This window comes from Acipenser ruthenus, chromosome 25 (genome assembly GCF_902713425.1).
Source record: "Acipenser ruthenus chromosome 25, fAciRut3.2 maternal haplotype, whole genome shotgun sequence".
Classification (NCBI taxonomy): Eukaryota; Metazoa; Chordata; class Actinopteri; order Acipenseriformes; family Acipenseridae; genus Acipenser; species Acipenser ruthenus.
The window spans coordinates 7,532,580-7,555,578 of NC_081213.1; the positions used below are offsets into that span (position 1 = coordinate 7,532,580).

The following is a 22,999-nucleotide window of genomic DNA, read 5'->3' on the forward strand; positions in this document are numbered from 1 at the left end:
CCTCACTGTTAAGCCAGTCGCCTCTTTTACCCTCCTAACTGAGGCACTGGAGTCACTGTTCCCAAGCTAATAAACCCTGGAAGCAAGATCCTGCCTGGGGAACTAGACCTTGATTTTCCTTCCCAACCCAGCACAGTGTAAAATCCAATGCATTGCTCACTGTGGGTCCTTAGCCAAAAGCATAACTTAAGTGAGATTTGACCCACACTTGCATGGCCACTTCAGACCGCTATAAAATTACCCTTCACTCAAAGAAAAACATGACCCAGAAAGCTACAGGAAATATGTCCCAGTGTCGAATGATCACCCATATAATAGGTTTTTTTTTTTAATACCACAGTTTACCCTGATATGCCATGTTTATTAATGTGCTTTACCATACCTTGCTGGTCTTTAAAATGCTTACCTATGCATTCCATCCTTCCATTGTGCTTTATTATGCTTTTACTATGTTAAACATGTATTATTTTCTAAATACTGTTAACCTCTCTTTATTTGTGTGACTTCAATTGCAGATACATGTCCAATTAAAGTTACTAAAATGCCGCTACTTGTACACGTACCCCTTCTTGATGATGATGATGATTGCCCCCAGGAGCAGGATGAGAGCCACCAGCCCCCCGACACAGATGCCCAGAATCAGACCCATCTCCTCCGAGTGCTGGGACACCTCCAAGGCACGCTTCGCATCCTTGCAGGCAGCTGGAGAGACACCCACACGTTTGAGAAACAACAGGCACTGGGGGGGGGGGGGGGGTCACAATATTTAGGGTACATTCATACTAAATGTCTCTTCTTAACTCTAAAATATATTTCTCAGGGGCCCTATTGAGAAGAAGTAAATGCATAGGAAAATTTAATGTAAAAGTAACATGCCATGATCCTATAAACACAGGGCCTGTGAGGACAGTGCTGGAAGCTCAGACTTTTATAAACTTTTAAAACTAGAAATCCATTTAAAATAATGAATAACAATATATGAATACAGTAATATTAAATACATTATAAAACACAAACAATGTTTTATCATAATGACATGATGTCAGAAATCAAGTTTTAATGATGTTTTATTTAGAATTTATTTTATTTAAAAAATAGGGTAGAATTCCAAATTGTGGAATGGAGTTTTCTGATATTCAAGGGTAATATTGTTAAATATTGCTGCAAATACACATTTGTATTTTTTTTTTTACCAAAAAAAACACCAGCATCTTATTCCAAATTGTGATTTTTTTTTCTGACACCCAGCCTTAAACCTCTATATCTCAAGTTCTGAATAAGATATCTTACACCTTCTTGTACCATAGTCGTTCATATTGAACAGGTTTTCTTTTCATTTTAATATTTAGATACAAATCTCCAAAGGAAGAGAACAATTCATGGCAGCAACAGGATCATCTTGCTCTGGTTCTGCAGAGCAATTACAGGCCTGTGGAGATTTCCAATATATTTAATTCAATTTCAAAGGCCCTGAAGACATTTGTATAAAAATGTATCATCCGATTACTTCATTGCATTTTTTTTTTCAGAAGCAACATCAGGAGGCTTAAATGCATTAGTCCAAGTGTATTATTTCTCTAAGTGCATTTGTGCAAAGCATTGGACACCTGGAAGGGTGATGAAAGCAAGGGGGAATAGCACAACCAGCAAGGTTACACTCTGATAACTTATTTAATTGAATGTGATTTATGGAAAACCCAGATACAATGTGACATTAACAGCATTAATATGCAGCAACGTGCAGCTGTGGGCAAAGGTGTGGAATTTTAATCAGGTGGGACACACAGCTACTGTACTGTGGTGCGCAAGTGAGTGGGGGTTCTGTAACAAGAGAAATTACTGCGGCAGATACACATTTAGATGAGATTGTATTAACTGTTTTTATGGCACAAGCCTGATGCATCACGTAAACATCCTAACATGTATCTTTACTTGTGTTAAAGTAGCTAACAAAATAATTCCACACATTTCCACACACCGCCCATCTATTCACTAGGTAGGTCTGAAATATGTTTTACAAAATGTTTTTTTTTGATACTACAAACACTCTTAAGGTTATCTCAACTGCTTTAAGACAGTCATGCACTTTCTTGGTCATTTCACCGGGAGAGTCAAATTATCCCCGCCCTTTCACAGCCTTCTTTCCTGTTTGTAACTAACCACCTGCTTCCCCTAATGACTGACATTCCTTGCAGCCGGTACGATTCTGACACAGAAGACCCTGATGAGATTAAATGACCCAGGAAGTGCAGGTGTAACAGATTCCCAGGAAGGCAAGGCATGCAAACTGAGAACATTATTTAAACTAGTGACAGATATCATGCTTTAAATATACTGCTTGGGGTATCATGTGTTTCTTTAAAAAATGCATATTTGAGACCTTTATAGTGAATGGAAGAGCTTGATAGGTAATGTTCATGAACTTATTTTGATCAGTACCTGAAATATTCTGTACAATTGTGGTACATTATACTACATGTAGGCTCTTGCTACAATTAAGCAGTTTGGGTACTATAAACTAACTGCTTCTTGGTAACAATGTTTGATTTATCAACTGTTTAACAACCAGAATAAGAACTTCAGAACATAAGAAAATGTACGAATGAGAGGGCGCCATTCGGTCCATCTAAGGTCGTCATGTCCCTAGTAGTGCCACTTAATTTCCAACTGTCCTCTGGTCCTGGTTTCTGTGCTGCACTTAATGGCCCTGTCTGTCCACACTATGCCTTTAAACCATATTAGTTGCCTTTAAACCAGCTTAGAAGTGCTAAATACGATTACCGTCCACACTACACAGCGTTTAATACCACCTCAGGGGGTAGTCTCGAGTCCGGTTCTAAATTAGATCGCATGAGGTAGTGTGGTTTATCAAAAGTGTGGACGTTTTAATAACAAACTACATTTTTTTTGTATATTCCAATATCCCAAAATGCTTTGTGATGTCTGGGTAAATACTCCTTAAGGACTTGCTATCGGTGTACATTTTTATGCTTAAAAAATCTGTCCGGACATCCCTATTAAACTAGTGGGGAAAATAACAAAAGCACAACGTTACATTAGGCGACTGCAAAAATGAAATGTAGGGGATGAACAATTCATGTCATTTGTCAGCTCTGTTTGAAATAAAATTAAAGGGACCACAATTAAGCTGAGGCAAGAAGGTAAAAGCAAGGATTGTTTTATAATTAACAGCCTTTTCTGAGTTTAATTATTAAACAGAATCAGGACAACTTGTTTAAAAGGGACATCACCTGATTAAAAATAAAACCAGAAAATTTCAAGCCCTACTTCTCTGTGTGTGTGTGTGTGTGTGTGTTCACATTTACTTTTTCCAAAATACTTGTTTTATTTCATTTTAACAATATGTACCTCTGTTAATATGGGGCATAACACATTTAAAATAAAATACAAAGCATGGTGGGTTACTACCATATTAATTTCCACTGTTCATTGCGCTGCTAGGAACTGTAACCGAACTATTTTAATAGTGTGTGGACGCATTAAGCCCGGCTAAACATGAAACAGTACTTCAATGTGGCTGCTTTGAGCTCGATTAATTAAAGCGTTCTTGAGCACAGTTCTCGAGCACGGTTCTCGAGCACGGTTCTCGAGATCGGTTATGTAGTGTGGACAGGGCCAAAGTATTGGTTCGGGTTAACTATAGCAACTCCTTTTAATATTTGAAGGACTTCAAATCAGCCCCTCCACCCACCCACCCAATGGTTATTATTCCCCACAAACTTTGCTTTTGTGACCAGGACAGTGATATTTTGAAATTGACCTATTTCAAATGAGAAAACGGGCGAATTTGTGTCTTTTCGTTCACATAAAGTCAGAAAAAAACAACATATGAATCCAAATTAACATGTATTTATACTAAAGTAATACAAAAATGACTACAAAAGATTTAGAAGCGAGTAGTTTTTCGAGATTTACGATTATACTGCAAATCACTTTCACGAATCAGCCCCCAAATGTAGTCTCCCATCATGTTCTTGTTATACTGTCCTTGGTAGCGGCGTTCAAAGTCCAGTATATCCTGGTGGAAGCGCTCGCCTTGCTCCTCCGAGTACGCTCCCATGTTCTCCTTGAATTTATTAAGATGAGCATCAAGGATATAGACTTTGAGGGACATCCTACAGCCCATTGTGCCGTAGTTCTTCACCAGAGTCTCAACCAGCTCCACATAGTTTTCGGCCTTGTGATTGCCCAGGAAGCCCCGAAACCACTGCGAAAAAGCTGTTCCAAGCCGCTTTCTCCTTACTAGTGAGCTTCTTGGGGAATTCATTGCACTCCAGGATCTTCTTTATCTGTGGTCCGACGAAGACACCGGCTTTGACCTTTGCCTCAGACAGCTTAGGGAAGAAGTCTTGAAGGTACTAGAGCTCTGACAAATTGTTTCATAAGGCACAATTTGATGTGCAGTGGTGGCATCAGCACCTTCCGGGGGTCCACCAGTGGCTCCCACTTGATGTTGTTCCTCCCCATAGAGAACTCGGTCCGCTGTGGCCAGTCCCGCCTGTGGTAGTGCGCCTTGGTGTCCCTGCTGTCCCAAAGGCAAAGATAGCAGGGAAACTTGGTAAAACCGCCTTGGAGACCCATCAGGAATGCCACCATTTTGAAGTCTCCTATGACCTCCCAGCCGTACTCATCATACTTCAAGTCCAGCAAGGTCTTGATGCTGTTGTAATCCTCTTTGAGGTGCACCGAGTGAGCCAGGAGAAGAGACGGGTACTTGTTACCATTATGGAGCAGCACGGCTTTGAGGCTCCTGGATGAGCTGTCAATGAAAAGGCACCACTCATTCTGGTTACAGGCGATTCTGATTGCCTCGAACAGACTGGTCACATTGTGTCAGACGCAGAGCCCATCTTGACGGGTGAAGAAGCTGGAAAAAGGTTGGTGACACTTCCTCTGATCTGCGACTTGCACACTTTCATCCAACAAGTTCCACTGCTTGAGCCTAGACGTCAAAAGCTTGGCATTAGACTTGGCGAGACCAAGGTCTCTAATCAAGTCGTTGAGGTCTTTTTGGTTGGGGTAGTATGGGTTTCTCTCCTCAGCTCCACCTCTGAAATTGTCACCTGGATCTACAACGTCTTCCTCGCTCTCTGACCTGCTGCTCTCTTCTAAAGATGGCTGCTCTCTCTCCGGAGGAGTGGGTACGGGGAGCTCATGGCAGTGTGGCACCGGGGCGATGGATGAAGGAAGGCCCGGATACGTGATAGCAGGTGCATTCTTGCCAGTCCGACGTTTGGAAGGGTCCACCATGCAGAAGTAGCAGTTGCTTGAGTGGTCAGTGGGTTCCCGCCAAATTCTTGGGATAGCGAACTTCATAGCTCTCTTTTCCCCTCTGTACCATCCTACAAAAATACATTTATTTCACCCATGACTAATGTGTAAGAGATTCTCGCAACATTTTTCATATATCATATATTTTTTCAATAACATTGAAAATTGTAAAACATTTTAAAATGAAAAACTTTTACAATTTTAAAATTTTTTACAAATTTTATAACATAAAATTCCGAGCAACAATTGTCCATCTTACCTTCCAGAGTTTTTTTGCAGTGCTCGCAGGTGAAATGAGGTGCCCAGGTTTTGTCTTGATCCCCGACAGGCATGCCGAAATATGCCTTGTAGGCCTCACACATCTTAGCAGATGCTTCCACGGAGTACTTTTTCGCTCTTGTCTTGATAAATTGGCCGCAGACATAGCAAAATGCATCTGCCGGATGCTTGTAGCCTCTTGATGCCATCTCAGAAAAATGCAGATATGTATCCACTTAGGCAGCTGGAACTAAACTGAACTGGTGGGCTTAAGGCCCCTGTATTTATACTACTATTTATATTACTGGAAAGTTCTAGAAAGTTCTAGAAGTTACTCCAAGTTTACTCAGCACTGAATCTATCTGGAATGTTCTGGAAAATAGGTAAATTTCAAAATATCACTGTCCTGGTCACAAAAGCAAAGTTTGTGGGGAATAATAGCCATATTCTATACTTTTGAGGCATAAGCAATTAGGAAATAACACTTACTACACAGGAACAAAAAAAAAAAAAAAATTGTTACACAGTGTTATTTATTTTTGTATAATCATACATTCTAAAAGACAGTATTGCCATGTGTGTTGTGTAGAACTTTTTTTTGCCACTGGTGTCCTGAAAGTCTGGAATGTAGGTGAGGTGAGAATTAATGTGGGACACGGTTAAAAATAAGGGAGGTTCTTTAAAATCTGGGACAGTTCTGATATATTTGAAACACTGCCTCCCTCTGAATTAGGGTCAAAGACATTAAATATTTCAGAAATATTACAACTCACTGAGTTGGACACAGTCCCTATTCAGGCACTTGTTCATTACCATCAAGTCAATTTATCAAACTTTGTGCACCAGCCTTCGGAGAGTTGAAGTCTTACCGCAGATGCACATTGCAACTATATGATTTTTTTTTTCTGGGATATAGTCACTCAGCCACTTAGCTGTTTCCAAAAGAAATATATGGCAAAGGAGGCCATTTATTCTCAATTGTGTTTTAATAAAGAATTAGCTGGATCTGTGAATGTAGTCCTAAGTGAGAAACAACTCAAGGTATTTTAGGAACCTGTAGCCCTCCTAAATTGCTTCTCACTTCTGCTGCATCACTGGAATAATTCCCTTTGCTAAACAGGTATATTCTGGCATGCCGTCTTTCCCAAATGTTTCCGAAGCGGGTAAAATGTTGGTGTTCAAAAGACCACGATCAGCGTAACAGATTGAATAATATGCAAGCATTTCTCTGGAAGAGCACTGATAGGCTGAATGGCATCCTATTGCTCTTATGTATTTTTATACAAGTAGTATTACTTTGGATACTTTTTAGGGTCCTCATTCAAAATACAGGGACTCTCATGTGCTGATCGTGTCTATATGTCTCTGTCACACTCTACATCGAGAACACAATGAACACAATATCTGCCTTGATTTTGCAGAAATCTTCATCAAATTTATCATACACTCCTAGCCTGGATGTTTGGGATTGCATTTGGCTAAAATCTGATAAACTGTCGATTTTATACAAATATTCTTAACCTCTTTTACATTCTTACCTTTTGCCTACATTCAAACTGCTGTTGCGGTCCCTCAACACTACCCAAACTCTGCTCACTACACCTGTAATACGTTCTATATTAGAAAAATGTAGCTGTTATAAATCTCTTTTAGGTCCTGGGATTATGAGGACACTGATGTGCAGGTGCTGGTTTATTTTTCACTAGCATGATATACATTATAATCTTCTGAATAAATACATTAACGATTTGGGTTTGTTGAGATGGGTGTAAAGGATTTAGAATCACATTAATGAGTGTGGTGTGCCCCTCAGGAAATGGCCGGGGAACAGCCTATATTTGTGGACCCTCGCACCTTCACAAAGATTGCTACGGACTGGCCACTGCCATCTCTGAAGTACATACAGTAACTCAATTGCAGGTTTTTTGTTTTTTTTCAGTGACTGCGAGTGACTTCCCTGACCGCAGTTTGGGAACCTCTGTGTTACACATAGCACCACACATCAAATATGGAGCCTGTTTTGAATGTTGTATATAAGAAATACATGGCTTTACCTTTACGGGCAATTCTGATGCAGTTAATTCTTGTTTCCTAAAAGTAAAACAAACAAAATAAATCAACATTGGTTCGACAGTACAACACTACTGTTTATCTACTGTTTATATACTTTATATTGCACACACGACGCAACATAGTCCACTGCTGGGGTACTGAAGCCTGAGTGAAGGCTACCAGACCGCAGATGGTAGCCTTCACTCAGGCTTCAGTACCCCAGCAGTGGACCCCAGCCCAATTATTCTTTTTATTTCTACCCGGCTGATAGCTGCCACCCCCGCGCTGACTCAGGAGAGACAAAAATGGACACAGGCATCCTCCGAAACTTGTGCAGTCAGCCACTTTTCACTCTGCAGGCCCGCCATACAGCCACCTCAGAGCTACAGCGTCAGAGGACCACGCAGCTCTGGGCAACTTACAGGCAGGCCAGCAGGCACCCGGCCAGTCTAGAGGGGTCGCTGGTGCGCGGTGAGCCGAGGACACCCTGGCCGACCTAAGCCCTCCCCACCCTGGCAGTGCTTGGCCAACTGTGCTCCGCCCACTGGGAACTCCTGTCCACGGTCAGCAGTGCAATAGCCTGGACTCGAACCAGTGATCTCCAGATTATAGGGCATCCTTCACTCCACGCGGACTGCCTTTACCGGATGTGCCACTCGGGAGCCCCTAATAAGAGGGTTTTAGAGTGTGGTAAGGTGCTTCTTGTTATGTTTAATGTGTGGTAAAACGGTTCTTTTTATGTTTTTAATGGCAAGAGACAGCCCTTACCACACGGTAAAGCCATTTTCTTCAGGGTCCATTGCTTAATTATGGACCTGCTTTTAAAAAAACGGTTGCTTATTTTGTTATATGGTACTTTTTTAGACAGGCGTGTAAGAAAAGCAGCATTTGATCCCAGGGTTAGTCCACTATTGTAGTAAAATAAAAATATAGAGATTGCATGGAGAAGAAATAACTACCCACTTGATTGTCTCAAAGGCCCTCACATTGGAAAAATTTATTAAGCTTATACTGTAGCAATGAACTGCTGTGAAAAAAAGATTGATGATTACAGATTAAATTACAAGATGACAGCAGTGGCTTTGTTCAATTTGGTTAAAGGATTGCTCTTTGTTTACTGGAATCCACCCAGCTGCAAAGGAACAAGGCCGATCTGTAATTGTGGGCTTTCTTTAAAAGACTGTTGTGTTGTCAATTACATAAAGTAACTATTGTATTTGGGTGTTGCATTGCCAAACAGTACATTTCTTATTTGTGATCGTCACAGTAGGCAATCATTTTTCGGACTTGAAGCCGTCACTGTCCTAATTAAGACAGCTAACCGAATAGAAATAAAATAACCGAAAAAGGAATCAAAACCCCCAAAAACACCATACACGTGTGTGCCTGTAGATCGGCACTGTACGGACAGGTGGTGAAGGAACATCAGAACTCACCCCTTTGAAGTTGCTCAGGGCCTGGAAGTAGATGAGGAAGGCCTTCCTGGGGTCAAGCGGTGTGTTCCAGTAGCCGTTGTACGTATGGTTGTCTCCAACGGTGAAGGGCATGGCCTCTGGCAGGCTGCTGGGCGGTAGTTCGGCGGTGTAGTAGTGTACTCCTCCTTTGGCTTGGGCCTCCTGGTGTGTAGTGGGGACAGGGAAACACTCCAGGTTTCCCAGCTCTCGCTTCACCTTCTTGGGTCTGTCTTCCTCCACAACCACCTGGTACATGCTGGAACAAACACAAACGTTTAGTTTACTCATTTCAAAAACACTTTTAATAATGTTACTTATTTTGAAGGTTTAAAAAAACATGGCGAGAACCACAGGTCAGGCTTTTAGTGACTTCTAATAAAAAGTTGCACTGCATATCAATGGCCATTCCCTTCAATACAGTGCAGTCTATTGGACGCTGCATATCAATGGCCATTCCCTTCAATGCAGTGCAGTCTAGTGGTCTTACCTGACCGGAGCTCCTCTGCTTTGGGCAGGCCTCAGAAGTACAGTAATGGTGCTTTCTGATTCGCCGAGAGGTGAAGGCATGTCTCCGTAATCAAACACAGGAGCTGTGGGCACAGTCAACCAGAGAGAGAGCCCAAGTTATTTCAATATTATTTTCTGCAGGAGAGTGAAATTCATTTTTGATTAATGTGTGGTAACACGGGTACAAACATGAGAATTCTTGGCCCACATCCCAGTGAATGTACATTTCTGAATCACTGCTGCATCGAGATGAAAAAGTTAGTTTTTTTTTGTTTTTTTTTTTAAATATCATTTGTAACACATTCAGTAAGGCAAAAATCTGGTTATTTGAAAATACATGGACTCAGTGCTCTTGATGATAATGATGAATTTTATTGCTACAGATACTCTTTGTTAAGAACAAAACATGAATAGTTTTAACAACCCCAACCCTGGTTTACCAATGTTAACCATTGCCAAACAACGCTAAATATTGTACCAGTCAAACCATGTCCAACTGTTTCAGGAGTTTCAATACAAGATATGGTTTACTAGATGTAAATTTGCTTGTTAGTAAATGTCACTACCAGTGAAGTGGGGTTCAAAAACAAATAATTGAAAATTGCAAACCTTGTTCCTAAAATATAGTTAGATCAAATGTTACCTGCCTCTAAATATACACACTACACCTCCTGATATCATGTTTTCTAAAACCACAAGCTAGAATGAATCTCTCCAATTTAGCCCACAGATGCTCCCCTGTGACTATGCTATTACAGAATAACTCTTCATTTCTCATAATTGAAATGTTTTTTTTTTATTTCATAGCATATTGGAGCTTTCAATATGATACATTTTTATTTACTAGCTTTCTGTTCAGATTAATACGTACTATAAGCAGTTTTTTATTAAAATGTGCAATTAATGCAAATGCAATGTTAGCTGAGACTACACAAAATTGAATACAGCAAGATATAAGGAAGGAAATGGATCTTTCACTTAATTGGGCATGCCTTAGGGAAACAATCATTGCAAGATGGTGACAATCTATAAAGAGGGTGTCTAGTAATCTTAGAATTACAGGATTTGTTGGCTTGGAATATCCAAATTGCCCTCAAAGTGTCACATGGTCACATCAGGCTGCAACAACAAAGCAATAAAGCCTGGCAGGCAAGCCAAAGGAATGAGCCAATGGGCATCAAGTACTTAAAGACAATTGTTTGTTGGTGCGTAGATGAGATGCGCATGGCTTGAAGTTCTGCTCTGATGTCAATCGCTCATGCCCGTTGAAACAGGAGGGGTTATTATTATTGTAGTAAATAGCAGGCTGTATAAAAAAGTAGATGTAGCACTCACCCTGTATTTAAGACTACGGTAGATCACCAACCAGCAAGAAGGTAAAATGAACTGCACCATCTTAGTATTAATTAATATAATATGTAGTTTTACAACCGGCACCATATTTAAAAGCCTACACCTCAAACTAAAACTATTTGACAGGTCAGTAAACTGAACGAATGTAATTAATGGTTATACCATACATTTACCATAGTTTGCTGTGTTGTTTTAATATGCTTCACCATACCTCTCTGGGCTTTACAGAGCTTGCCTATTATTTACCATGCTTTCACATTGCTTTACTACACGTTGCTGTGCCTTCAATATGGTAAACTTTCAATCCATTTAGTCCTGGGTCTCTCTCAACAACTATGGTTTTGAAGTCCAATGGGTCAGACCTTAGAGGCTTGTTAATTAGAGCAATATTTATTGCTATTGTCTTTCTCATAAGCAATCAGAAGTAGTATAAATGTATTTATAGCCATATCTGACTAGAAGGAAGAAAAATATGAGTCTGTGTTGTCTTAAAAAGCACATGAAGGGGAATAGAAATCTAGAAAAAGGAAGAGTAAACATGATGAAGTGTAATAGGCCTCATTTTAAAATGCTTTAACAACTGAACTGAATAGCAGATGTTTCGCACACCTCTGGGAAGCAGAGTATGCAAATTATTTGAAAAGGAACGCTTATGAGTCAAAATGGAAATTCAGTACAGTAGTCTCCGCATACAGGAACACCTCCTAAGAGAACACTTCGGCTTAGGGAACACCCTTGTGGTGAAACTGAATTTTTCCATTGTAAAATGCTCCGCCTAAAGGCACAGGAACTTCGCTTAACAGAAGAACCTTTTTGGCACTGATAGAGATTCGTTGCTAAATCAATTAAAAACTGCTACAGTACAGTTTTGTAACCTGATAACTCATCATCAAACTCACATTGTTTATTAAAACTTTTCAAAACTGACTTGTCATCGCGAGAGTAATCTAGTAATCTTTTTTTAACGGGGTGCTGTGTTAATAACCATTGTGTGAAAATTAATTCTCGTATTCATAATTACTGTTATGCCGCTGCTGCATTTTTCCCATATGTTGGGGTGCTTTGTTAATTTAGTTTGTCAGTTTGTTTATTAATATATTTATTAACATATGCTTGCCTATTGCTTATTCTGTTAATTTCACAATGACACAAGTAATAAATGCATTTGTATGTATTGATTCAGATCATGATTGGCCTTGGCATACTGTGCCTGATGGTCAACTCTGCCTTAGAGAACATTTCACTTGCTTCCCTAAGGTTGTTCTCTTAGCCAGAGACTACTGTAACTGGTGAGCAATTTTTTCAATGGGCTCAGAGTAGAGTAAGCCCCCTACAACAAGCAACACAGAACTTTAGAACTCTGACAGTAAAAAATTGCATGCAATAGTCTCTATGTAGTAACTGTTTATTGAACTGTTGTAATCCATAACAAGCAATGTGTTAAGACCTGTGTCAGCTCTGAACTGCAGCACTCTGAGAACATCCCTGGAGAATTCTGTTTCCATAACCAGGAAACTGATTGAAAATAAAGTATTTTAAAACCTAAAAATTTAACAACTGAATTCAGAGAATGACTTTCATTAGATCAAGCTCTGAATCTGGTTATCAACTCAATGTCATTTGGAACAGTGCGATTCCCCCTGTCATTCACATGTTGGACGGTAATGAATGCAAGATAGATTCCAGAATGAGATCTAGTTAAAACAATATTTGCTGAGTACCATAAAGAGCAGTGCAGTTTTACAGCCAACAGAATGAGGGCTATGCTTTTCCATTAGTGAGGTCGTTGAAACTTCTGCCCGCCCGCCCTCCCCCCTCCCTCCTCAACGTAAAAACCATCTTAACATGCTATCCACAGTAAATGAGAAGGATATGGTTTAAATTGGATTTAGCTGGAAATGTACACCTCTGTAGACAAAGCCCTGACAGTAATAACTGCCAGGTTCTCATCTTTGTTTTAATATTGGTGGTCAATTAGTGAGGAATGTGAGATGCAAACAATTACATGGAAATCAATGATTTAGATATAAAAGAGGGCCCTCAGGATTCAGCTGTCGGAGAAGGTTTATATTAGCGAGAGCCCACAGTCACCTGCTGAATCAATAAATTTGCACAGTTTTATTAAAGAAGGGAGAAAAACTAATGGTGTTATTCTAGCTAAACAAGCTCAGATTTCAAATCAAGCCTTGGATTACTGGCTGGCTTTGGTCTGGGCACTACAATAGAATAGTGATCTAACTCATCAAGTTATTTATTCAGCGTAAGTAAGTAGAGAGCCAAGCACTGCCATTCATTATTCCCATCCCCAGAATTCACCTACACATTGACGTGTGAACGGTCCTGAAAAAACAAAGATCTGAACCATCTCCAATGAACAGGATAGGCACACATCTCCAGATTCTCATACTTCCAATAGGTTCTGCTATGCCCTTTAACCAAATTTTATCTAACTGGATTAGCAGCTCTCTAGATATAGGTAAGTGCAGGGGTTACATTTGGGAGAAGTGCATCCTTTTTTTATCCCAGATATCCCTAGTTGAAGTTTATTTAATGGCATTATTAGAACCCTGTTGTAACCCAGATATCCTCATTTGTTAACATCAGTACGGATGTAAGAACTACAAACACGGTCATACCTACGAATCTCAACAGCAACAGTGTGGTGGACATTAAGATGATTCAATTGTATTAGTCAGCTCTCTATTCAGATTAATACATGCCAAAACAGATTTTTTATTAAAATGCGTAATCAATGCAAATGTAATTCTAGCTGAGAGTAGACAAAGGGAATACAGCAGCATGTAAAAGGAACAAATGGGCCTTACACTTAATTGTACGTGCCTTAGGGAAACAATGATGTACTCTGCAAGATCGTGGTCATTTAAAAAAAGAGTTTTATAGAATTGCAGGATTTGTAGACTTGGAATATCCAAATGGCCTACACTGTCATGGAATTAGATTCATGTTGTGAATCTCAAAAGGGCTCTGCAACCCATCAACAATAAATAACAAGAAAACAATAAAGTGAACTCTATTGACCAATTTGACTGCATGGAACCGAAAAAGGACAACATGTTGTGGCATAGAAAAGCTTAGTGTACTCTATCTTCTGGGCAGTATTCAGTCAATTATGCTTACCTCCCGCTTGGCTTAGCTGTATATCTGCTCTGGGCTGTACCTGAGTTCATTCCTAAGTTAGAACATAAAGTCTCTACTAAGAACCTTAGTTGTTACTAGTTAGTTTATAACTAAGTGCTCTCTTATTTCAGCTGCACCACGGGTACTTAAGACAATACTTTGTTAGTTTATCACCAAGAGCGGTTCATACTATGTCGGTGACGTCATCACTGCTCGGTAGCCAATTAGAAGTGAGGTTATTTCAGAGGGCTTGGTCAGTGACACAGATCGAAAATCCCACTGAAGAAACATGTATGGACACGACCTTTAAACTGCCTAAAATAAATGTCATGGGAATGTTAAGAATGTTTCGTTTTGATCAAAATTAAAATCGCCTTTTTGTGAATCAGGATGCTGAGATGGCAAACTTTTTGTTCTTACTTCATATCTCAAACCTTCACCCTGTATTATTTATAAATGCTTGATATTGACTAGGTGCTGTCCAGTATAAGGTAATTACATGTAATGAAGGTAGAGTCTCTACGGCAATGCAAAAGTTCAAAATTCTTTCAGCCAAACACTCAGTTTAGATGGCTTACCAAAAGAGTTTCTATAGAGACATTCATGGTCACACATTTATCACCTTGTCATCTTGCTTCTACGGGATTCCTTATTTAACTCCTGCTTGTTTATTTTTTTCAAAAAAATCTCTATTAATTTGAAAACATGATTATAAAAACAAACAACGCATTTCGACACTACCGTGTCTTCATCAGGTTCACAAAACACATTGTTTGTTTTTATAATCATGTTTTTAAATTAATAAAGAGATTTTGTTTAAGTAAATAAAACAAGCAGGAGTTAAATAATTAATCCTTTTGAAGCAAAATGACAAGAGTGCGACCATGAATGTCTCTATAGAAACTCTTGGTAAGCCATCTAAACTGAAAGTTTGGCTGAAAGAATTTTGAACTTTTGCATTGCCGTAGAGACTCTACTTTCATTTTATATATATATATATATATATATATATATATATATATATATATATATATATATATATATATATATATATATAGACTATAGACACACACACTTCATGATTAAGGTTAAGCTAATGATAAAAAAAATGTAAGAATATTTTGTACTGGGAATCGCAGGTCGTTATACGTTAGATGACAAATATACATATTTAAGTATACATTAAAATATAACCCTGGTGAAAAAATCCGGAAATATTATAGGAATCCCTCAGAAATTGAAGTAATTCCCATAGGATCATATAGGAACTATAAAATTATTATCTTATTAAATCCTATAAGCAACTTTAGAATCAAGTAGGATTTAAAAGGCTGTTCTATAATTATCAAGAGGATGTATGTGGTCTCACAGAATTCGCTGACGAAAACTATGAACAAAATAATCTTCAAGAGAAGAAGCTCACGCAGCAAACATTGCTGTGTCCTTTTGTATTTTTATTCTATGAACAGCTTACAGCTCCCTAAAGGTACGCGTACTTTTTAAGCAACAACTAGTCTTACGTTGTAACTATCACAGCTGGTGCAACCCTTAAAAAGTTAGTAACATGTAAAAAATCAATGTTAGTAAAGACTTACTCTTTAACTAAGATAAGTAAGAACTTATTCACAGCTGGCGCAACCCAGCCCTGCTCTCTACCCCTTAACCCCTTAATTAATGACGTCACTTCTCAGCCACCAATGGCGTTTGACACTAGTGCCCCAACTAAAAGGGCTACTATGATATAATAGTTCTATATGGGCAATCCCTCAGGACTTACGGATATTTTCCTGCATGAAAAATAAAACAGACGTTCAGATTTTTCCAGCAGGAATCTCAAAGACCAAGGCATTGAGACACGATGCAGTTCCTTACCGGAGATGTTGGTGGTGATCTCGGTGAGGGCTGTTTGGCCGAATCCCTTGCCAGTGCGGGCCCGGACAGAGAACAGGTAGGTGGTCCCAGGCTGCAGGTTGGAGAACATGTGGTAGGTCTCATTGCGCAGCTTGGAGACGGTGCGGCGAGGGCCAGGCACGTTGATGCCAGGGTCTGAAGATTCGATGCTCTGGTAACTGATCTACAAGCCAAAACAGAGATTTACCTGCTTGCGGGTTATAAGGTAAATGGTACAGAAGATCCGGCACTGTAGTCAGTAGCAGTTTTAGGTACATGCAACCCATGCAATTGCATGGGCCCCTGAGGCAGTAAGGGGGACCGTGTTGACGTGCCTCAGTTACTATAAAAAAAATAAATAATAATAATGAAACTTAAATTCACCTGAAGTCTGCACCAGAATGAATGACTTATTAGCCATTTTACCGTTTACTTATCTATATGCCACAAGCCATAAACAGAAAAAAAACACAACGTGTAGGGGTTTATTTAAGCCACACGTAAGTTTGTCAGTTTGTGCCGCATAATCATGCAACACACGATTTAAGCTACAAATGGTAAGACATTTAAAAATCTAACATGAAGTACTGTACTATTATTCTTGCTTCCGGTAGACTTTTGCAATATAATTTTGTAGCGATGCAAAACCTTTGGCCATGATGTACATTAAAACTACTTTTAAAGTATGGCCAAACTTATTTAAAAATGTGGCCATTCTGCAAAAACTTGATTTTATTACTGAAACAAATGTAGTCAATTAAAAATAAAGGCAACATTTAGAAACATTTGTGTGATTTAAATAAAACGAAAACAATCCTGGACTGTTACTTGGTTTTCTGGGTTTTTCTTTTTTTCAGATTCAATGTAATTATTATAATGAACCACCAGCTAGAGTTTTCACATGATTGGTCACCAAATATTTATATCCATTATGATTTGTTTTGCTGACATGACTCTTGCTTGGTTTTAATATTTTTTCACAATTAAGATGATAGCAACGAAGCCTTGTTTTCAGATGGCTGGTCATATTATGCAACCCCTGCTTGGCCGGAGGCAAATTATTTCTGTGTATACAGTTTGAAACGTTAATTTGAGCAAAGAACCCCCTTTGAAGTGACACTAGTTCAGTGAAGATATTTATCAATTCCAAAATCTTAAAGCTGTAATGACCCACAGCTGCTGTGTGTTCAATTAGATATGCTTTCTTTTCAATACAGAGCTGTCCATCCAAAACTACTGTTTAGCCAGGCTACAGACTATTTCAGTATATTTGCACTTATGATCCATGGTTCATGCATTTTTACTGCTTCTATCAAAAACTAGACTGTCCAGCCTTCAAATCAAAAGAACCATACTGTGGAGCTCAAGGAGCAATAGATGGTTCAAGACCAATCTATTTAATTCTGTCATAGCTTAGTTCTGTGTGTGAGATGTGCTTCACCATGAAGCAAGCAAAGTTTGTCAACTATCCATGTAGATCTTAAAAAGTTTCAAATGCAAGGATACACGCGTCCTCCTTTTCCTTTAAAACGATTGCCACTGCATCACTCTGAGTCAAACAAGCACACGCCTACCTAAGAGGTTTTGAATGACAAGCTCTGTTATGTCTAATGATTCAGAATATGTGGGGAAAATTAGTTATGTATATACTTCCTAGTACTAAATCATGTCGAGTGGGGTTACTCAAACGCTGTGAGCAAAGTTTGCAAGAGAACCCACTCTCAACCTGACTAGAGGTAGGTGGCGAGCACATTTAAATGTAAATCATCAAATAAGCCATGAATTTGAAAAGAAACAGATGGCATGAATCATACAATCAAACAATTGACATTTATTGTTTTACGCAGCTGTTGGTTGCTCATAACTGAAATATTAGTTTGTAAAGCCATGGCTACTCAAGAATGTGTCACTAAGGGTAACTAAGGGTTATGGAAGGTCTTCAATCAAGAAAAAAAAGCCTTAAGAAATTAGCCCCTGGACTGTCCAAACATGTATTTATTTCCAGTAAGCGAGCTGAGGGTTTTCAATTACATTCTGGGGCTGCATTTAATCTAAGCTCCTGACACGATTTCTACAAGAATGAAGAATGTAATGCTTAAGCCATTACAGAACAGTCTGTCAACTCAACTTTGAGGTCTCAATGATTCACAAATGCCATGTACCATAGTCTGAATGCAGACACAAAGGTATTTTAATGACTACAGTCTAATAGTGGTGACATATTACCACAGGGCAACTTTAACTCGCAGCTCTTTCTCAGCACTGAAGCACCTCAAAGCACTTTTACAATGCAAGTTAAAGACATGGGTCAGTTGAGTCAATGAGGTATAGTGTCAGGCGCACAGTAATATAAAACACATCTGTATTTCAGTGTCTGCTGCAGTAGTGTCTTTGTTTGTTGTTTTTTAAGTCAGGCCGAGACCCTCATAACTAAATTCACTTCTTGCCTGAAATTGAACCAGGTCTCAGACTTGAAGGCAACTGGTTTCCTAGGCAACAAGGGACCTTGCGTTCTTTAACCTTTTGCTCCTCCAAAATACAACTAACACACAAAACGGTGTCTGCCAGTATTTGCCAGTACATCACTCTTTGGGCTTTACAGCTTTGTTGGCAGCGACATTGAGAAATAATTGGTGCTGACCGTGTCGTAATCAGTAATGTGGTTGTATTTCTAATAACCTAAACTAGGATCACTGTAGCATCCTGGGAAACAATAATAATAAATTAACTCAAAATATTTATTTCAATTTAGTCTAATTACTCCCCGAGACTGAAAGTCCAATTTTCCAGATCCTGAGGCAGACAGCAGCAACATGCAAAAAACTACAAGGGACACTAGATAGGACCTTACCTCATACTGGGTTATGAGTCCATTTGGTTCCAATGGTTCCTCCCATTTAAGGAAAATCATGTCTTCCAGGGGGGTGAAAGTGAGGGAATCGGAGGCGATCCCACCCGGAACTGCAGATATAAACAAACAAACAGTCATCAAGAGATAAAGAATGTCTTTTCAGTCTTCTTGTTTCACCTGGAAACAGTGGTAGCATAGCAACCCCTTACATGTGTCAGGTCTACCATCCAAGGTTAAGCTGTTACAATTGCATTTTCTGACAGGCTGAGAAGTAGTGGTAATGGTTTTAACATGGGTTTGATATGCACATCTTTTCTATGCTCACTGTTTTAAGGAGTGAAAACCAAAAAATGAAAATCAATTTTGATTTTGCATTACTGCCATCTTTATTTCAGTGCTCAACTTCTTTTGGGGGTATTACTTAAATTGGGGAAAAAGTCCACCCAACGATTCTGCACCTCAGGCACCCTACATGGCCACCACGGTCCTTGGATCGCAATCTAATTGAGTTTGGGATGAATTTGAACAATGCATTCAACATCAGAATCCTCTCTCTGCTTACCTCTTGAAATACTAGCGGCTGGATGAATTAAAACCCATGGAGACACTTTTGACCTTGTGGAGTCTATGTCACAAAGACTTTGATCAGGGCAAACGGTGGCCCAACTTGACAGGTACAGGTCCTAATAAAACGGCCAGGCTGTGTATGTCTAAAATGTGTCATGGCGGGTCCTTCTTTGCCTTCATCAGTCCCTGGAACTGCATCTTGGCTGGAGGTAACAAGGGCTTGGTTATGCTTGGATGCCAAAGCCAAATCACTCTTGGAGTTTGATCTCACTAGTTATCTAATATTTTTTTGGACTACCTAGTCATGTCGTTGAGGCAGAATCAATGTGATCCGTCAAGACCAAACTTTAAAAAAATAAAAATGGTCTGGAGATCAATCAGCTACTCAGAGGAGCTTATCCACTACTTTCCGTAGTGCAGAATTCTAACCACGTGTTACCCAAAACGTCAGACTTTCTACACTGCAGCCCAGCACTCTGTGCACAAAGCAACTTGAATCTTTGTGATTAATGATAAGTAAGACGAATATGGAACATACAAAAGGTAATAAAAACATGCTAATCCAGTTTCACCAGTCCCTTTGTGACTTTGTCTGTGCTCCAAAGAACACACACATAATTGATTTCTGATGAGGGTGCAATTAAAAATAACTTCGCTGCTTTATTATGAACATCTTGCCTGGAATACTTTCTCAAACACATATATTAAACAACATACGCACAATTTCATTACCTTTAATACTATCCTCTCCAAAACAAATCACATTGTTGAGGTTCTGTTATTTTATTGCAGCAGTCACAGTGGAACGCTGCTATGAGAGTATAAGAGCCTCACTCATAAACTTAAACACCCATAAGTTGAAATATAAAAGCCTCCGACAACCAAATTGCTCATCAAATGTGGGCAGTCTAACTAGTCATAGCTCCAACCTCCACCTGAACTTACATACCTAGGCTAATTCTTCTTGCAGTAATCACTCCCACATTAAAATACTGATGACAAAGAAAATAAAAACACTCAAATCACTATCAGTGTCTTTGTGATATTAAAGTGAGGAATTACACAAGGTGTAAAGTACAAAATAATTTCAGTGATTCTTAACTAATAATTTGTTGATATGTTGGTTCATGTTCTTTCTCGGCTGGTTTATTGTAATGTTTGATGGCCTCCCTGATTCTAAGGTATGTCGGCTCCAAAATGCTGCAGCTAGAATGTTTACATGCACTAGCAGTTCACAACATATCACTCCCATTCTTAAATCACTGCACTGGCTTCCTGTTAAATTTAGGATTGATTTTGAAATTCTGCTCACTACTTATAAAGGCACTACACAGACTTGGTCCTCAATATTTGCAGGAACTGTAAGTGCCCTATGCTCCTAGTCACAGTTTGTGATCAGTAAATGATCAGAACAATGGGTGGTTCCAAGAAGTCGCTTAAAATCACAAGGAGCAAGGGCTTATGACCCGTGCCTCTGAAAATATCAGAAATGCTGTTGAATCAAATAAATCAGTTTTAAAAACATATTTGTTTGCATTAGCTCCGCATGAAGAGCACTATATAAAAGCAAATTGTATTGTAATATATATTGCCGCCACTTATGGTAATGGTGGATTCTGTTTTTTCAATGATAATTTATTTTAAGCCGTTTGTGAAGAAAAGGCATTAACGCACCTTGCAGATACTTTAGTGCTACAGTTCTGATAAACTTCAAGATCCTGAATGAAGTCGTCACAGAAAGCAGGTCAGTTATAGAAAAAGCAGTGATTTGATACTCAAAGGTTAGCCAATGCATCTGGCTTCTAGGAGTTGGAGTTATTTTAAAGAATAGAAAACATTTACAGGTGACTCAAACTCCAAAAGCAACAAACGTGTGCCGGATGTGCTCCTTCAATGGGAAAGACTGCAAAGACGACTGGCAGTGTATTGTTTACAAATGCTATGAAAAAATATCATAAAATGTGTGCATGTTTCATATTGAAATGCTGAGATCTGCAAAGTGATATATATATATATATATATATATATATATATATATATATATATATATATATATATATATATATATATATATATATATATATAATATTTGCTGGAATAATTTTGCCAGCTCTGTCTACTTTAAACACCATAAAGCCTGCTAAGGCTGTTCTACTGCAGAGCAAGGTTCACTAGATGTTGATCGGTTCTCCGCTGAAAGCAAAGCAATGCCTCAAGCCCCTATAATTACACTGTGCTGGACTGGGATGCTTGGTGTAATTTTTACTCTGGGAGCCAAGGGCTGGTAATTACCCCGACCCCGGAGCAGAATATCTGTTTGGTTTCATTACCAGCTGAAAGTACCCGAGAACAAGGCAAAGGCACACTTTAATTTATACCTGAGAATGTTTCACCCTATTGGTTTTAAGGGTCACAAAAGAGATTCCAGTTCAATTTCAGCTAACAATCACAGTTATCAGGACCTGCCACCTGCTGTTACTGGGATAAACATTTCAATACAGCCATGGCTTGCCATGGATCGGAACGGATGTATTTGTTTAGTTTAACTTTACACTCAATTATAAAATCTGACGACAAACTAAGTAAGTTCTTAGTCTGGTGGGCATTACTGAACACTGAATTGTGAAATATGAATATAATCTTCAAAGCATTATCTTTATAATAGGATCATCAAAAAAAAAAAGCAAGTGTCTCCAAAACACCCGGTTATACCAGGGTATCAATTATCAGTAATTGACGATATATCCTAAAAACCCTAACATTCTAGCTCATGCTTTCAGCCATAGCTATATTTCAAGATTATTTAAAATTATTGGCTAGAGCAGGGGTTCCCAAACTTTCTTGGCACAAGACCCGCACTCGAAATTTAGATTTAGTGATTTTATGTTACTGCTTTCATTATGCTCAGCATCACTTCTCAGATGTTTGAGAAACCACCCCATTATTACTGGACTCTGTTGTACTGTGTGACTGCAAACGCAACATAAACCTGCCTGTAAAGGTAAGCAGGAGAAATTCAACTGGAAAAAAACACACATTAGCAGAAATCCTGCATTCATTTTTTTAATAAAAAAAATGTAATGATATAGTTGGCTACTTTGTACTCCTTATAATCACTCCCCTAGTCATTGTATAATGGTACGTACTGTTAGTGTGGACACCAGCTGACATCAATGTTACATTGAAATAACAGCAAGCACCTAACAGCAGTGTTCGGGTAAATGAATTGACCCTGGGGAATATTGTTTTCTCAGGGTCATACTGGAGAGATGTTGGTCACACTATTTTAAGGGCCGCCTATTAACTATCAACAACCAGCTAATAAATGTTAATATACATGATTTATTTTTCTGTCAATTGTTAGTTAATATATAATAGGCCAGCTAAACGCCAGTGCCGTATAGTATTATCAATTCCCAGACGATCATATATTTGAAATCGGTTCAAATTGTTACTGTAGTAATGGTTAGCAAATCAAACCAAGTTTTTATTAAATCGAGCGTCTTAACCACAATGCAGAAGAGCCGGGATCGTCTGCATTCGTGGTTATAGAGCTTTTAACCTCATCTCACCGACAGGGAACACAATCCGTAATGACAGCGCATCAAACAACACTGCCCGTTCCATTCGTTTATAA

General features: G+C 39.0%; 1 protein-coding gene across 6 annotated transcripts in view; it reads right to left on the reverse strand.

The window, feature by feature from the left end:
• LOC117413295 (receptor-type tyrosine-protein phosphatase U) overlaps positions 1 to 22,999 on the reverse strand; it is a 197,398-nt gene that overhangs the window by 42,813 nt on the left and 131,586 nt on the right. For all 6 annotated transcript variants that reach the window (XM_059000198.1, XM_059000195.1, XM_059000197.1 and 3 more), the window contains exons 9-14: positions 18,796 to 18,905; positions 15,927 to 16,128; positions 9,544 to 9,646; positions 9,039 to 9,312; positions 7,605 to 7,641; positions 564 to 702 (exon numbers count right to left, since the gene is read on the reverse strand). In XM_059000198.1, coding sequence (XP_058856181.1) covers positions 564 to 702; positions 7,605 to 7,641; positions 9,039 to 9,312; positions 9,544 to 9,646; positions 15,927 to 16,128; positions 18,796 to 18,905 — 865 coding nt within the window. The remainder of the gene's footprint in view (positions 1 to 563; positions 703 to 7,604; positions 7,642 to 9,038; positions 9,313 to 9,543; positions 9,647 to 15,926; positions 16,129 to 18,795; positions 18,906 to 22,999) is intronic.